Source organism: Penaeus japonicus, unplaced genomic scaffold, assembly GCF_977035675.1.
Source record: "Penaeus japonicus unplaced genomic scaffold, GWHDUDI00000001_assembly GWHDUDI00000001, whole genome shotgun sequence".
In the NCBI taxonomy this organism is placed as follows: Eukaryota; Metazoa; Arthropoda; class Malacostraca; order Decapoda; family Penaeidae; genus Penaeus; species Penaeus japonicus.
In genome coordinates this window covers 27806853-27825104 of record NW_028234403.1, presented here as the reverse complement: position 1 = coordinate 27825104, position 18252 = coordinate 27806853, and the positions used below count along the sequence as shown (strand labels likewise).

The 18252-nt window shown below is 36.1% G+C and overlaps 2 protein-coding genes across 39 annotated transcripts in view; one reads left to right on the top strand and one right to left on the bottom strand.

Annotated features, from left to right (window-relative positions):
* Positions 1-7143, top strand: part of Cep97 (centrosomal protein 97kDa) — a 47472-nt gene extending 40329 nt beyond the window's left edge. For all 4 annotated transcript variants that reach the window (XM_043018256.2, XM_043018255.2, XM_043018254.2 and 1 more), the window contains 2 exons: positions 18-294; positions 500-7143. In XM_043018256.2, the coding sequence (XP_042874190.1) occupies positions 18-294; positions 500-1228 (1006 nt within the window). In that variant the 3' untranslated portion in view covers positions 1229-7143. The remainder of the gene's footprint in view (positions 1-17; positions 295-499) is intronic.
* A 2342-nt stretch (positions 7144-9485) lies between these two features.
* hts (adducin 1-like protein hts) overlaps positions 9486-18252 on the bottom strand; it is a 143615-nt gene continuing 134848 nt past the window's right edge. For 9 of the 35 annotated variants that reach the window (XM_086538239.1, XM_086538225.1, XM_086538201.1 and 6 more), the window contains 8 exons: positions 17991-18071; positions 16479-16613; positions 15678-15881; positions 14291-14365; positions 13663-13719; positions 11792-11859; positions 11465-11659; positions 9486-11064 (listed from right to left, as the gene is read on the bottom strand). In XM_086538239.1, the coding sequence (XP_086394365.1) occupies positions 11519-11659; positions 11792-11859; positions 13663-13719; positions 14291-14365; positions 15678-15881; positions 16479-16613; positions 17991-18071 (761 nt within the window). In that variant the 3' untranslated portion in view covers positions 9486-11064; positions 11465-11518. The remainder of the gene's footprint in view (positions 11065-11464; positions 11660-11791; positions 11860-13662; positions 13720-14290; positions 14366-15677; positions 15882-16478; positions 16614-17990; positions 18072-18252) is intronic. The other 26 variants (XM_086538309.1, XM_086538288.1, XM_086538283.1 and 23 more) reach the window with 12 other exon arrangements.

Sequence of the window (18252 nt, the reverse complement as noted above, 5' to 3'; positions counted from 1 at the left end):
CTTCTACCTCCCCATAGACACTTGACAGAGAAGCTGCACAGCACAGAGGAGGCCCTTGAACGTGAAAGACGGCTGCGGCACATGCAGCTAGATGCTATACGCACACTCTGGAGAGAGATCCAGAAGCTGCAGGTCAATAAGCGTGATGGTGTGAACACCCCATCCACCCCCATGACACCCCTTACCCCCCTCACACCCTTAGATGCCAAGGAGGGAGCCACAGGTGGTCCCAAGAAGTACTCTGAAGAGAGTGTCAAAGAGCTTACACAGTTCTGCCAATCACTGCAGGGACAGGTAAGGGAATGTTTGTCTCTGTCTCAGTTACATTTTCATGTTTTTCCAGGTTATCTTTTCTTCTAGTTTCTTGTTTATTTATGTATTTCCTTATTTATTTAGTCAGTCAGTGACTTTCTTCAAAATGACATATATATCACTCCAATTCTTTCTTAGCTTTTAGTATAGTTTTCTGAAATTGGCTTTTAATTGCTGTTGGTCACAGGTGGGGCAGCTGCAGGAGTCACTGACAATGGTTACTCAGGTGATGAATGCCTTCTGTAACCTTCCTGGGTCACAGTCACTCCTAACCATGTCGCAGTCAAGTGGGTCTGGCCATGAGCGATCACCAGGCGGAGCTGACTCACCCAACTCTCAAAGCGTAGGGGCTCCCACAGCCCCCCTCAGTGAGTCAGTCACTTCTTTGACACACTCTATCCGTGCACTTACCACGTCCATTGTCAAGTCCCCTTCAGCACATGTGGAAAGAAGAGTGTCAAGTGAAGGCCTCACAGAAGTGTGTGGGGATAGTGGAGGTAGAGAAGGCAGCGGGAGGACAGTTTGTGAAGGTGGCAATTGCAGTGATGGCTCTGAGGGTACCCCAGTTGCTTGCCAGAAACAGGCCAGCCACCTTGACCACCTCAAAAATGCAGAGATGGTCAATTCGGTTACGTCTTTGGCATCAGGTGACCTTAACTCAACTGCTCTGGATGCCTCCACACTTTCTGTGGACTCAGCAGAAGGAGGTGAGGCAGATACTACAGGGCGTGATGAGGCAGAGCTCTCTGAGTCTAGCCAGTCATCTCTGTCAGGAAGCCTCTCAGGAAGCCACTCTGGCAACCAATCAGGCAACCAGTCAGGGGGCTCAGCCAGACAGCCAGCCACACAGGGCCCTCCACGGCCCTCCTCCCTCCCAGTCCCACGCCCTCACACGCCACGCAACACTGCCTCCTGACCCCTGGGCCTCCCACCTGTACATGCCCTCCCTCTGTCCCTGTACCCCACCCTGAGACCAGCCCCCCGAGTTATCCAGCACTATGCCACCACTCTCCTGTCCTCAGTGCTCACTGGCCTTACTTTGCCAGCTGGAACCAAACCTCAGTGAAATAGCAAGGAAGGGCTCACAAGGAAAACCAAGACAAACAAGGAATCATCAGGGTTGGGCTGTTAACAAGGAAGTCATGATCTCATGGAATCTCATTGAATGGCTGCTCATGTTACTGAAGTCATTAACACAAGGAAAGAATCTTTTTATAATGCCAAATGTTCTCTAGTCTGAATTTAGATGTATTTTATCATTGTCCCATAATGAAATGAAAAAGTAGTTGTGAGTAGGGATCTTTAGGCATCAAAAAATATGCTGGAAGGTCTTTAAAAGTGTACAGAACTTAGAAAGATGAAGATGCAGAAATGATTTGTCATTTAGGTTAATGTTTTCTTTTCTCTTTCTAAATTTTATACATAAGTTCAATGCAAAAACAAAAAGGCTTGTGCTTAGGTTTAGGTTTAGTCAAAGTTTGAGTTACCAGTGAAAACTTATTATGATTGTAACAACAATTTTTTGTCTATAATTATTATTACTATTGTACAGCCTTTTTTATGTAAAATTATCCCATGTGGATACACCAGATGTTAGTCACAACAATTATCAGCATACTACATTTTCATAACATAGGTATGATAGTTTGACCTAACCAAGAGGAGGCTTAGTTTCTGTATAGATCTATTGTCCTTTGTGATTTTTCTCGCTTTTCAGTATGAGCTTATCTCTTGACAACTTAACTTCAACCATACTTCATATTATCTTATACATACTGTATGTGAAATTATATGTATATACTTATATATATATATATATTTCTAAAGCAACTCTGATACTCCCCTCCTAATGAAAGGTTAAAGTAAGGAAGGAAGCTTTGCCATGCCTTACAAGTACATGCATTGTTGCAGCTTTAAAGAGCCAAACATGTCCTTAGGCCTCTAGGAAACAGGGCCTGCCAGACCTCCCTTTAGAAAGGTAATTGCTCTCTGGTGGAACATGCCCAGCAGAACAGGTGTGTGTATGAAAATCTCGTGTTTGCTGCTGCCAGCATTACCAACAGCAAATGTAGGCATTGGTGACAGTATGCATTTGCTTCTCATGTTAGTACAATGCTTTTCTAGTCATATAAGCTACAGCCCCAAAGTTGTGCTTTTTACAAGATCTCAAAACAGAGTGCTGAGGAATTCTTGAGTGAATAAGGTGGAATCAAGTGATGTGACACAGTCTAGTGCTATTCTTATGTGAGTCAATGAATGAATGAAGGCAGTGTTACAAACATGCCTGCATGTAAATCTCTGTACTTGATACAGATACACCCACTAATGCTACTGTTGCTCCATTACTCATAATGTCAAGCAAGCTGCCTTACTTTTGGAATAATAGTGGAAGATTCCTTCCTAGTTTAATGTGATGTTTTATATTGCAATGTTTGTACTACAACTTTCACTTAATGATCTTTGCTTACAAGAATTCCACATGTGTGACAGGTGACTTTTGATTAACTGCCTGGAGTGGGAAAATTTAATGTTTTTTGTGATTTTTCATTGTGATTCACCTCTAATTTGATGAAAAAAAGGCAGATATAATTTTGTTTAGTTTGTATTGTGTATTTTTCATATTAACAAAGAGCAGCTTCAGAAAAAAATATCCCCCTTCTATGAAAAACTTCTGTGGATATTGCTAACAAGTTAAGATATATCATTATGAATATTTGATGCCCACTGGATGGTCACCTTTATCAGTATTCTTGGAGATATAAAATATGTGAATGCAGTTTTTAATGTTCTGCTATGTCTGAATGTTAGAGGAATAATGTCTTTAAATGTATTATTCCTCTGCATTTGTTAATTCTTAGTAAATTTTATGTGATGTTCCATTCCAGAATATGCTGTCTTTTACAGGCAACTCACTGAAAACTGTGTAATAGTTCTCCGACTATACAGTTTACAAAGAATGTTTAAGAGTAATAGACTCAGTTTAAAGGGAAACTAAAACTATTTAACATAAAGAAAATACAGGAATTTCAGTAGGTGTTCTTGCCCTTAAGAAATGGATTTTACCCTCAAGTTTTTGCTAGTCACTGAAGTTGTTATTTGTACAATCTTGTGTGGAAACATTCAGAACTTCTACAGCATTGTGCAAGGGCTTTCATATGTATAAATACTTGTAACTTTTATAGATCTGTTGAATTTCATAGGAAAGACAGGAAAGGAGGGATCTAGTCATCACTATGAATATATTAACCATGTAGGAGATGGAAATTGAATAACTATAGTATTTGAGGTTTTAAGTTTTCGAAAGTCTACTTTTTATGTGTTTTTTCTTATGAAATGAAGAATTTCACTGGATATTTTACATTGTCTTGGAATAATTATTGCACACAGAAAGGTGTTAAGATAATTTTGGTGGTGCTATATAGCATTAGTAAAGAGCCTTTGAGATAATGATCTGAAAGAAAAAAGTTTTTCTGATAGTTAATTCTTCTATAGATTTCTTGAAAGAAAATGATTTTACCAACTCTCCTTTTGTATTCATGGATGACAAACATTTGTGGAATATCCAGTTATTCTTTTTTTCTAGCATTTATCAGGATAACACAATTGTGTGAAGTAAGATCTGCAGTGTATTTTTTTTTTTCTTCTTTTTTATCCAAGTCAGAATCTGAAAAGCTTATGTGTAGAGAGCTATGAAATAGCGCACATCAAGCACATAATTAATTTATGGTGTGAAGGCTGAATATATATAAGGCTTCATTTGTTCAGGTTGCAAGAGGCAGTGAGTATTTATACAGCTGTATAAATGACCCTTTTGTATTATATCGTCTTGAAGTTCATTTAGATTTCCAATTATTTCATATAAATACATATTTTTTCTTTCATCATATAATATTTGCTGATGTTTGCATTTTTAAGAGCAGTTGTTAGTTCACCTTGAATAATTGGAAGATTGTGGTTTGAGATGTGTGGAAGCAAAGCATGTTTTGAAGAAGAGGGAGGAAGATGAATAAGTTATTCTGTATTTTAAAGACAAGTGTAGTTTAGTTATGACCATTTAGTGCTGGTATACAAGTTTGATACACATAAGAATTCAACAAGTAACAATGTAAAGCTGAATTAAAATTTGTTGTTTTGTGTTGTCATTTAGGTATAATGAGATGAAATTTGCATGAACAGAGAATTTAAAAGATAATTATATTAAAAAAAAATATTCAAAGATAATGATTTAATTTGGTATTTGTGTAAAAATTTGTAGTAGTAAAATTAATTATGACTGTGCATGCCACAAAATACTTTGATTATTCAAAATTGTTGTATAATTACAAGATAGATAGCCTTCATTGTGTATTTACCTATAAATTGATTAATGCTTGTGGATATTAAAATTATTTGGTTGCAGTGTGTTACATCATAAGCTTCTAATGGTATGGTACAGTTGGTAAACCTGTATGATTTTCTTGGTATCTTATCCAAAAGTTTGTCTCATACTTTTTAACTTGTAATTATGTGTACTTCAAAATAGACATGGAAAAGTGGAAGTGATGTCATCCCTCTTGTTATTAATGCTATAGATAATGAATGTCAAGTTTCACTACAGCTGTCACATTAAGACTGGACCCAAAGGGAATGTGAATTAGGCTATCTGATATCCCTTGTTGTATCCCCCCCCCCCCTCTCTCTCACTCTCTTCTCAATTGTTTTAACCTTGCATTGATGAAAAACTATACATACATAACATTTTCAGATCATGTGCAGCATGGGAGATATAAGCACAAAATCTTAAAGATGAACTATGCGTTTAGCAGCTCCCAAGCTTTCAAGGGATTATCTCTAAATTAAAATTGTTTGATACCATTTATTGTTTCATAGCAAAGATAATTTTGTTGTGACAAGTGTTTGTTAGGATTGTGCATATTTTATTTTTTATTTATGTGCTGTTATGTGATAAATTTGTCTTTCTGTGAGGTTGTGATTTTCTATGTTGTGTTGTTTTAATTTATTAATATTTGATTCATGTCCTTTTATGCTCAGGATTCTCTCCCTTACAATATTTTAAAGAATGTTAGTTTTTTTTTTTTTATAATTTTAAACTTGATTAATGAAGACAACTTGGCTGATTACATTCATGTGTGAATCACAGTCTTTGAAGGAGGATATGCAGGTTTTTTTTGGAGTCACTAAAATCATTGTGTTCTGGAGATGACATATCTTGCCAGATAGTTTGTACTGAAATTGTGTATGTGCAATAACCCACACCAAAAATATATCACAGGATGATTTTAATAATCAGTATCAAGCATGCTCCAATATAAACTCAGGAGGATAAAATTATTTTTTTTTTCTTTTCCCCCCCACAGTACAAGAGATACTTTATTTTTCGAAAGTTTATATAGAGCTCATGACTGAATTTTCTTGAAGGAACGTGTACAAAGAATGTTTAAAAGCCTGCAGATATCATTGGAAAAGGATTATGAAGATGCATTAGCAACTGTGGTTTGCTTTCTTGCTTGTAACTGCAGTGACAGTTCAAGCATTGATTAAAAAAGCTTTTTGTATTAACATCTCATAGAAATTAGAATATTTTGCAGCTGTTATGCATGAAGAGCTCTCAGACTGTCAGCTGACATTTTCCATGTTCATATTAGAAGCTTTTGAATATTTTTTGCCAAGACAAACATGGTGTATTTGTCACAATTTAGTATTATTTGAAAAGAAACATGCATTACATTTCTGTGATGTGATCATAAAGCATTTCTGATCATGACATTAAGGGAATGAGAAGAAAAGTGTGTTGGTAATAAATTTTAATATTCAACATTTTACATTTTCAGTTATGTATGGTCCATATTTAGATACTGGGTCACAGATTTTCTCTTTTCTTCAAAATTGCAATAGCTCTTGCATTACAATTTTATATTAATAAATGCTTCTGCATGGCCATAAGAACCCAGGAGTATGCTTTGTGCAGTGTTTGGCAAAGCAAAAGTAATTGGTTCTTAAAAAATCAGATTACCCTATGCAGGACTCTCCAAAAGAACAGGAATAGTTTAAGGGTTATTGATTGATATGCAATATGCCAGTTTTACAACTACTGTAAAACCATGAAAAAATATATATTTAAACAGATTACTTACTGATAGTACTTTGGAAAATAGCCTATAATACTTAATCATCAAAAGCTGTATTACGTGGAAGAGAATAGTGTTTTGTCTGTCATTCAATAAATAAATTCATATCAAATATTGAAAATTAGAAGAAAAAAAATCTTTGGCTGTCAGTGTCGCAAGTTTTTCACCCATTCCCTTGAATTTATATCCCATCTGCATAGAGCAATAGTCTCATTTAAAATCTTCTCATTTCAGACTGACGACATACTTTGTGTACATTCTTAATAGCCATATTTGATAAAATAATTCATGGTGCATTTTGGTGTCATATCATGCTAATCATATATGTAAATGTGTGTATATGTATATATGTATGCATGCATATGTATATGTATATGTATATATTTGGAATTACATGTCACAAACTAGATATTTTTTTAAAGTCATACTATTAAGTTATAATCAGCCACTTTGTTTTCATCCATATTTATTATAATGTTATCAGTAAGAATATATCTTTTGCAATTAGTTCATAGTCCATCTACATATGGCAAACTGCAATTTCAAATTAAATGAACATGAGCCCATTGTTATATATCCTATGAAGTCAACATATGGAGAAATTTTCCAATTTGAAGTTTGTTTTTGTACCATCTTGTGTAAAACTGTCACAGATGCTTTGTAAAATGCTGCTTGTATTTAATAATAAACACTGCTATCGAAAGATTTTTTTTTATATAGTGATCACATTGGTTGTGTAGTATGCAGAAGTTGTAGAACCATATAGCCCAATAGCATCTAGTTAACCTTTTCTTCAGGGACCAATAATGAAATGCTGATTACAGTATTATGCATACGGGTGTCATGGTACATATGACAACAAGTTTTAGGCCTGATGGTAAGCATCATGAAGTATTTGACATTGGAGGAGAGTGGATCACTATGTTTATTTTATCATGATTAATATCTCAAATTATATGTAGCTGTGTAGCTATATATGATTTGTTTGCTAATTAGCTACAAAAAATGATTAACTAATAAAAACAATCCATTTTCTAGCAGCAGCAGCAGAAGATAAAAGTGGTCCTAAAACAACCCACTATTGGACTGATGATGACCGCTGCAATTATTGCCATAACTTCTGTAATATTTACCAACGTAGGTTTAGTTTAAAATCTCAAAACACAGGTGGCATCACTCTCTCCTACCACCAGGAGGGAAAGGCTTGAATGGCACTTATCCAGTCTTTCCCAACCACCATCTTCAGAGGCTAGGGACACAGCAAGATGCCGAGCTCCTGCTCTAAAGTACAGGCATTGAAGGATGTGCAGGCAGAATGAGAAGAGGATGGTGACCCAAACCATGTCCTGTGTCTACAATGTGCCTCTGTACCAGTAGGGCTGCATAGTGCTGTGGCACTTGCAGTCATAAACACAGGTCTCCTTCTTCTTCCCCATCTATACATGTTCTCTTCATTGTGGATGGTTAATTCTTTCATATTTGTTTACAAAAGTACACAAATACAAACCGAAAAAAAGTTGCTTTTTGACCTCCCATATAACAATACTTCTATCACACAGAGTATAAAGAACAAACTGGTATGGACCCTATACTACAATTTTAGTCTACTGTATCATTGATAAAGCATGTCATATGACATACATGTCTCACAATACAATAAAAAAAAAAGGAAAGGAAACAAAAATAGCTCTAGTTATATTGAATGAGAGAGAGCACAAAAGGCCACATGTCATGTGAACCTGCCTTGCTCAGAAATAAAACCCAACTAGGGTGCCATGCAAGTGGTACTAGTGCCCATCCTGGGGACAGAGCAAGCAAATCTACCGGTCTTCAATGAGCAAGCAAATCTACCTGTCTTCAATGGGTCGACCTCACTGTTCCTTGGATCAGATATTTATCACTATATAGTTATTTATTCCCTCCAAATGTGATTCAAGGTATATCTTTATTACACAATAGTGAGACCACAGAAATGTTTTTTAATTCTGCCCTTCACCATGTCTTGCATTTATGATTGGTTCCTGCATGACATTACTTCAATATCACCCAGCATCTTTTTGTGTCTTATATATATATATATATATATATATATATATATTATATATATATATACATATATATATATTATATATATATTATATATATATATTATATATATATATATATTTTTTTTTTTTTTTTTTTTTTTTTTTTTTTTTTTTTTTTTTTTTTTTTTTTTTTTTTTGCTTCTTGTGATATGCCAAGTTATCTGGCATGACTGATAAGCTATATAATTTCTGCCAGTCTTCAACAGAAACCAAACAGATGAGTCAGATTATATGTTAAGAATCATTTCCTCGGTAAACCCACTAAAGTTACATCAAATGTTGCATGGAAACATTTAGAATGCGGACTTCTTCCTTTTAGTAAATAAATATTTTATTTGGATACTTTAAACAAAGCCTCACTAAGTATTGAAAACAAAGCCTCACTAAGTATTGACTATCAACTTCTCAGTAAAAAAAAGAAAATTTACAAAAAAAATACATTAAATGTAATAATCATATCAACTAACTGGAAAGAGGATTCACAATTCTTAGTTATGTACTTTATACAAAAGAGCAAATAAGAACATGACTGTGTGGATGGATAACTGGCTCAATCAACAATTCAGAAACGTCTGTAAATGGATGATGAAAAATTTCCTTATTTAATAGAGATCCAAACTTTTTTTTTATTAAACACAGCAGCACTATTTTCTGGAAAGAATAATTAATACTTTTACACTCCTTTTAACCCACTCACGACGGGGGCATTTCAGCCTTGCATGTTACAATGCCGGGGCTCTCGAACGCTGTATGGCGTCACCCAGCGAACGGGCCTAGAATGCACGGTACTGTAGTGTACCACCCGTCCAGAGAGGTTAATGGCTCTGAAGATTGGTGTACAATTTACAACCTCTCTATTAAAAGCATTAATAGCAAAATACATCTCAAAATGACAAACTTATTCCTAAATATAAAAAAATACATACTCCGAAGGTTATGGAATGAAAGAACAAAGACATAAGACTTTGTGGAGTTGGGACATTTTATTTTCTTTCCAAAACAAGCTAAAATCAGCTGCCTGCATATTCATATAATAATAATTATAATAATGATTTATTCAGTTGCTATAATACAGATGTATATAAAACAGTGCTAAGCTGTGATTAAAAAATGAATGTGTAGCTAATAAAACAATCCACCTTCTAGCAGCAGGAGAAGATAAAAGTGGTCCTAAAACAACCACTAGCATCTCCAGCTGAATGTCAAATTTCATGTCAGTGACAAAGTCGCTTCCCTACAATTTTACAGCTGTTGAGAGAATGTCTTCTGAGCACAGATGCTCAAGGCGTATTACTTAAAATAAAGGACATGACACAGGCACATCAGCTGGATGACGCAAATGGTGACCCAAGCAATTGACCAGTCACAGCTATCAGTATCAACAAATAATTTCTTTTTTGGACACAAGTTAAGGTTTAACAGGAAGAGTGAAGATGCCACAGACCAGAAGAGGAAGTCTTCTGATACTGATGAGGGACAGAAATGACAACTGACAGGAGAGCATCCCCAGCAGATACTGTGGTCCTTCCATTCCTAATAGTTGAGGTCAGACTCGTAAAAAAAAGCGGAAGGTTTTTCACTTCCATGTAGCCCTCCATACATGAAGGCTAGAATGGAACCAAGTTAGGTTTGGAAAGATCAAAAGAGCCATCTACTAGTCTCTCTTTCATCTTGTGAACCATTTGGTGCAAATGGTGAGACTTGGTGGGGTGAGATGAGAGACCGCTGATCCGACAACTATCCGTGGAAGGACGATAGTAAAAGGAAAATTGGGCTGGTGTTGCACTCATTCATTCACATGAAGAAATAAAATGGATCATAGTTAAATAACCCTTTTTAGTCAGCTAGCCAGGGAGTGCCAAGACTGTAAAATCACTTATGATTGTACATCACTAAATTCTGCACAGGAGTTGGTACAAGCTGGCCTGGGGACTAAGCCTTTTAGAGCAAATGGGTAACATTATGAAACAACCAAGACATTACATACATCACTGGTGTACTGTTCGTCTGCATTTTAACTTCTGCATGATAGCAAGTTTCACACATCCATACACACACTATCACTCGCATCAAGCATTGACATGAAGGTGTTCATCAGCATCTAAAACTTGACTTGAGGCACTCTAATGAAAGCTGAAGTTGACCAGCTACAATAACCTGGGATTAACAAAAGGATCCAAATCATATAGAGAGCCTAACAGATATCAATAAAATATTCAAAATTTCATCATCACAAAGCTATCATGTTTTTACTTTAGCTTCATCTTGAAACCTAAAACTGTTTTGGTGAAAATCTACATACTACAAATAGTACCACTAAAAATTACACAGTAAAGTATAGCTTTCATCACTAACACTGCCTTATCTGTAAAACTGAATGAAAAGAAAGGGAGAACATGGAAATGATAGGCTGACAGGGAATTTAAGTTGACAAGTCTTGGATCCGATGAACAATGTCAGCAGCACGCCTCTCGCCAGCACCATGAAGGGGCTCCCACAATATATTCCTCTTTGCTATCTACAGATTCTGGCAGTGTCTGAAAAAGATGAAAGATAAAAGATAAATTCATCAGTTCAACTGTACTTATGAGGGTTTTTCTCTCAAAAGACACCATATTCTTAAAAGCTCATCTTTCCAAATTTAGTAACAAAATGCTTTCAGCCTATTGCACACTATATAAGTAACCCATTGCCAATCGAGCTGTTTTGGCTCTAAATGGTTGAAATGCTGGGACATTCCAAACGCATAAGCCTAATGTCTCGGGCTATTCGCCCACTATGGCCATGGCCAAGCAGTGTGTGGCTGATTACCCAATGCACCAGCCAGGAGGATAAGATATCTCTTCCCTGGCGGCTGATCCTGCCACCACTCAACGTGATATCTTGTCACCCAACAATAAGGGGTTAACACAAGTAATGAGCTAAAGCACAACCCACCAGCATTGGTCTACCAGAGACGGGAGTCTGTGAAGGAAATGGGGACTTGGGGCACTAGTGGTGGGCAGCCTCCTTCTCCTTCTTCTTGTCCTTCTTCTTCTTTAGGAAGCTTGGGGTGCGCAGGCCCTTCTTCTTCTTCTTTTTATCCTTGGAGATGGAGTCGTCCGTTAGGGACGTGTCCTTGGTTGGAGAGCCCTGAGGATTCATTGGTACTATATTATTTGAACAACTCCAAGTAAACTTGCTGAGATGAATAAGTACAAAATTTTAATATGTATTTTCACCAGAATGCCATCTTCTATCAGCCATAGTTTTTCCAAAACATACCTCTTTACTGCTTTGCGAGAGAGTGCTGTGGTGTGCCTCTGTATCATCACCATTGGCTACTGTCTCCCCTAGAAGAGAAAGTGTATATTCATGATATTTACATCAATGTATCTCTCATATAACCAGAGATGGAGGATTCAATGATGAACCAATGAAATAAAAAGTTGAGAAGCAATGACTTTAGATAAAAAGAATGTGTAATGGTACCATATCTCTGCTACCAAAATTATCACTCAGCATTCCAATGGTACCACAACACATTACATTAATTCCCTCCAACCAGGTCAACATTTTCACTTACATTTACAGAAAAAGCAGGTTCAAATCTGAAATAGTTTTTGATTACCTGTACTATGCAATATTTAATCTAAAATTACAATTCAATCCAAAAATATTCCATTTAATTGTAAATATAGTAAACAGTAAATCATCTAATCTACATCACACTGTAAACAGGTGTTTTACAGCTGTTTGAGTGAGTCAAGGTGCAGTAGTAGAAAACAAATAAAAAAAAAAAAGGCATTTCTCTAAATTAATGCTATATGATCAAAAAGCTAAATTAACTAAAAACTAGTATAGAGCAGGAGAAATGAAGCAAGAAAGATAGCAAAGCAAGAAGTTTTTTTTTTCTTTTTTTTACTGAATTGCTCTGCACTATATAAATAAAATGGGGAAAAAATGTTGGGTGGTAGACTGAAGAAACGGAACAAAAATGACCTGCAGAAGAGCTGCAATTATTTGTAAGTCTGAACACATATCACCAGATTTGCAAAAGCCCAATCACCTCCTCACAGGATATGAACAATTCAACATCAAGGGCACACAGATGTTCATACTTAGTCTATTTTTTAATTTTCCTTATTCATCAGTATTATCTTCCCCTCTCACCCCTTTTTTTTCTATAATTAATACTACTCTCTAGAGTCAATTACCCTACTTACCTCTACAGTCACTGCTTCTTAGGAGGGTTCTCTTCTCTATCATAATCATTGCTAAAATAAATTCTACATAGTGATTTTTTTCTTCAGTCTTGATGCTAAACAACATAGATTGCAAAAAACATACAAATAACCATATTAAATAATTTATTACAAACATGATGTGCATTTTATCATCAACAAGTTAATATTACTCTTAGGCTAAAACCATCAACAGATGCTGAAACTTTGTCTTATCAAATGTATGGCAATACACTGAATAATTTATAATTCACATTCTACAGATAGGTTTTTCCTTTGTAATATCAAGCCATACAGCTGCCAGTACCAGCATTGTACTGTAGATGTGAAAAACTGCTTTGCAACAATCTCGACAAGCAATACATGGCTCTGATAACTAAAATCTCCATCTAATGACAGCCTCTAAACATATCATACATGTCATCTAGGCAATCTAGGAAAAGGAAAACCAAAGGCTGATATATAGATATACATATATATTATCTGCTGTATATATGTATATATATACACAATATGTAAGGTTCAGGAGAACGTACCCCCTCCAAGGAACTGTGAGACTTGCCGGGGAGGAAGAAACGCTGGATCAAAAACTTTTCATTTCTAACATGTTCTCAACCATGATCAAAATGATCAGATAAAAATGTACAATCTTACACTACTTCACTTTGACCATTTGAAAAGACTAGTCTTTGAAAAAAGACTGAAGACTCTGCTTCAAAAATCTTGCAAAATTTTTACACAACACATCATAAGGTTCATTTTCTTAATCTTGGTACAGCAAATTCTGATATCAACCTTTCTTGTCTGACTGATGGATCACATGGCTACCCTGATTAAAATGCAAATTCACAAGAATTACATTTAAAATAATAACAAAAAGAAAGTGGCCCTTAAATGGAATTTTGTTCTTACCTTTACGAGACAGAGACCAAGAGCGGCGCTGGAGTGCTGAGCGTTTCTCATTCGCCACTGGTCAACCAGACGGCAAAAAAAAAACGACAAACATGCATCTTCGGTTAGTTAAATGCCATGCAGGTTGCAAATAGAACACAAAAGTGTATACTGATCACTATGAAGTTGCAAACATATAAGCAAAATAAAAAAGGAGAAAAAAAATAAAAATAAAATCTCACTCTAAGTTTTCTATTGGTGCTTAGCCATGATTGCAAGAACACACTGATCTAATGAATTACTGACTAAAATAAAAGGAAGGCAAAGTCATCAAACAAACTGAACCTAAAATGAAAAAAAAGTACTTTGTTAGTATGATATCATGACCAAAGGCAAACTACTACAGGAGAAAAAGGAGGGAGCAATTAAAATTCTAAGATCAGGAACTAAAACTAGAATTATATTTGTTATCTCAAAAATACTAATATCTAATAAATTTATGAGTTGTGACTATGTACTATATCTAGTTTAACAGCAACAGTATACAAAATAAAAGTTAATGATGTATGGCAGACAATTACCATGGCTACTATATGTTGTATATAATATGTTGTTTAGTATGAAATGAGTGTTGGTATGCGGTATATACCTTCGCTCTTATAGAATGCAGACTTGGAACGCTCCAGAGTGGGGCTCGGTTCCCGTGCCCTCATGCCATCTTCCTCTGCTTGTCAAAAGTGTATAAATAAAAGTAAGTTAGGAACCTACACTACAAAAACATCCAAAACCAAAGGTTAATTATTCAAAACAGATATTTCATGCTATTCAAAATGGAACAGAAACAAAATCTGCATGCTGACAAAATCAATGACAGACAAACATAATAAAAACCAATACTACCACATTTCTTCTTGAAGCTTTTACCATGCATTTGTAATCAAAAGGTACATAATCAGGTCATGCACAACCCATAGAAAATAAATACCATCACCTACAAGTCTTCTATAACTCCTGCAAAACAGAGATAAACAAACACCACAAGGTCTTACCATTTTGATCAGAAACTGATGAGGTGAAGTAGGGTTTTCCCTTTTTACCATTAATCTTACATAACAACCATACATCCTTTTTGTGACATCTTTTTATGTACATATTATTAAAAATCAAGAGAGAAAACTTTTATATCATATTTCCTGTGAGGTTTTAAGAAAGCAATATGGACAGACTAGAGTCATTTCAAAGTTGTTAATTAATTGCTCTACCTGGAAATACAATTAGTTATCACAAAAGACATAAAACAGTGTCATGAAGGCGAACCACAGCCATGATCCTGTATCACCACTCATTAACATTATGCAGCAGAATGCCCCAAATGGCAGATGGAATAACAGAAGTTGGTGTGATAGTTGATCCTGTTTAAGTTAGGGTTTTGACAGGAAACAACTAAAACCAAAAAGCTTTCACTTCTTAAATTCAATTCAAAGACTATATAAAGTAATCCCAATTAACTGCTTTCAGTCATGCCTCTAGTGAGATACCTAAAATGGCCATGACTGCTAGTTCCTATGCTTCTAATATAATTAAGAGAGAAATATCATTTTAGGTCCATGATCCAGACAACTAAAGAAATGTTAATGCTAAGTATATTTATCTATTCAATCATCTTATTTATAGAAAATAGCAAGCATCCCCACTTTGGGGGATTCAAGGCTATAGATGATGATTTATGGAAAATAATTTCTTGGCATTCCAATTTAAACGGGTCTTTTAACCATCACTAATGTAATAAAATCTACAATTAATTTGTCTGAAGCTGATTTCCCTCAACCAAGTTTGAAGCACCCTGCCTGGTAAGTCATTAATGTCACTGCAGAGAGATTCAGGCCACACAGTTGGGAAGAATTTCTGACAGTAATGTAGCCTGAGCAAGAGAGACAACACCATCTCTTTAGTCATGATCAAATCCTTCCAAACAGTGTGCTCGAGTCTCCCTCTAGTGCGAGCGGAGCTGCAGGAACATTTCCACATGGTCTTACTGGACCGTGATGCTGCCTTCAGCATCTTCTGAATCCCGCGGGTGAGGGAGTTGGTGCGGGGGGTCAGCTGACCCTCACCCGCCTGGACAGTGGGGGAGCGGGACAAGGTGGCAGGACCAGAGGGAGGGGGTGTCACCTCCCCCTGGCCCCAGACATCACCCCCTGCCACCGGAGGGAGCTGCGGATCTGCTATGGGGGAGCCATCTGGGGAGGGATAGGACCACAATACTGGCCAGTCCTTCAAACACACAGTGCAAACAATGGCCAAATACAGCACACTCTGGGATTGGGAAATGGAGCAGGCTGGGCAGACCTTTAACTAAAATAAAGTACTTACTGTCAACCATGATCATAAATGACATTTGAACTCTAATTCTGCTTTCTCCCTTTTATACTATCCATGCTTCTACATGATGGGATTAATAAACATGATACTTCATTAAAAATATCCTAATACATCATATTTTGCCATAGTTGACAGTGATCATTGCATCCTTAACAGTCAAAATAATAAGGATTAATATCACACTTCACGCTTCAAAAAAAAAAGTTATTATAACCATTTCTAACACTAACTGCCAAGAAACATTAAAACAGAGATAATACAGTTACTACTAAAAATACACCAGAAACTTTTTTAATAGACACTCACACACACATGCATGTGCAAGTGTGGGTAAAAATAATTATATATATACAATGGGTAAACATTCTCTAAGATGAGTAGACAAGCAGCATAGAAGGCAGTGAGTGTTAGACATGGAGGCACACAGGCTCCCTGCACATAGCCGGCAGGGTTACCTCTCGATGGCAGTGTTTTCATAGTGGCCTGGACCCTCTGGGGGGGGCCCACAGGTACCCCAGGGCCCGTGGTGGGCTTCTTCGGAATGCTGGGTTTAGGGGGGAGGCTTGGCTTTTGGCGAACTCGTTCTCCATCTACCGTGCAACACAAAAGTATTGGGAGACCGAACTTTGATGGCATAGACCTACTTCTTTTTTTTTCTTTTTTTCTAATCAAGCTACTTACAAAATATGGCAATGTTTAAGACACTGAAGAATAAAGAGGAGTTATTTCCTATATCATTAAGATGTACACTTAGCATTATACAATATATTTAAGTATATTACACAAGAATTGGTATACTATACAAATATAAAACAGCATCAGCATTTAAACCATTCCTCCATATACAAAGAAATTATATATATTTTTTTTTAAAGTGTAATATCTTTACAACAATATACATTTCAATATAATATACTAATAAAAACAAGATTTCATTACTGTCATCTCAAAAATCTAATCTACATTCAAGACATCAGCTATTCAGCATAAAAAAGACTGCTGTCCCATACAAATGCAAGTTGATGCTATAGCAAATAAACCAAGAATATTAATGTATCATGTAATCAGCATAGAGAAATTACCAGCTCTGCTACATTAAGTCAATGATTGGGACATCAGCTAACACTTTTGAAGGCCTCATAGCTTGCCAGGTTAATCAGCTTACATTTTCTTCCAACCACTGTTAGCTTAATTCAAACTGTACATTTCCATTATATTCTAATTTTTAATTCCAAATATTAGTTTTTCCACAGACTACATACTATGGGAAATAACAACAAAGAAAAAGCCATAATGTACATATGTAAGATCAATCAATGTCTCAAGTTAGAGGTATTAAGAGCATCAATAAATGTCGTAAATCCAACTTTCAAGACCATGCTACAAGTGCCAAGTGTCAGTAATGGACTTGCCAACTATTGCTAAACGCAAAAGGACAATTTCCAAGGGGACAAGTAACAAAAGCAGCCATTCAAAACCTAAACACTACACAGCTTGGACAGAAGACCTTACAAGATGGTGACCTTGGTGGACTGGACCAGGAACTTTGCTTTTATTTGTTTTTTAGTTTGTTTTTTCGCTTTTTGTTTACTGTAAAATATCTTTTAAAAAAATCACTTAAGGAAATTACGTGGGTTTCCTGGCTTTTTTTTTTTTCTTCTTCTTCTTTTTAGCACACTACTTCAACTGAATAAATTCTTCATCAGAAATCAATAAACACAAAGGAAGAGAATGAGAGAAAAAAAAGGGGAAAACAGAAAGAAAGGTCCAGCAATGCAGACTCAGAAATGCATCACTTTATATGTCACAAAGGCATTTTGTGCCTCATCTCCTGCCTGGACACTGGCTCTAAAAAATCTGGTTACTTAGGGCCGGCGAATCCTTCCAAGCTTCACCATCGTTAGCTTTTTAGCGGACGAATCCCACACACTACTGATTTAGCAGACAAATTAAAATACCCTACTGACCATCGCTCAGGACGACAGACTGCGCTTTGCTTGCTCTTGGTGCCTGTTTTGTTTCCACCTTCAACACCCGACCACTGGAGGCTGTGTGTACCAATCACATGCTTGTTATGAAACCATTTAAACAGTACCTCTGTCACCAGTTATCTTTTATTTTATTTTCCAAATGCTAAAAAGACTCAGACAATGGAAACAATAAATAAATAAAAGAGACATTGAAAAAATTACTTTTCCACTTTGATCTAGCATTTGAAAGTAATTGATG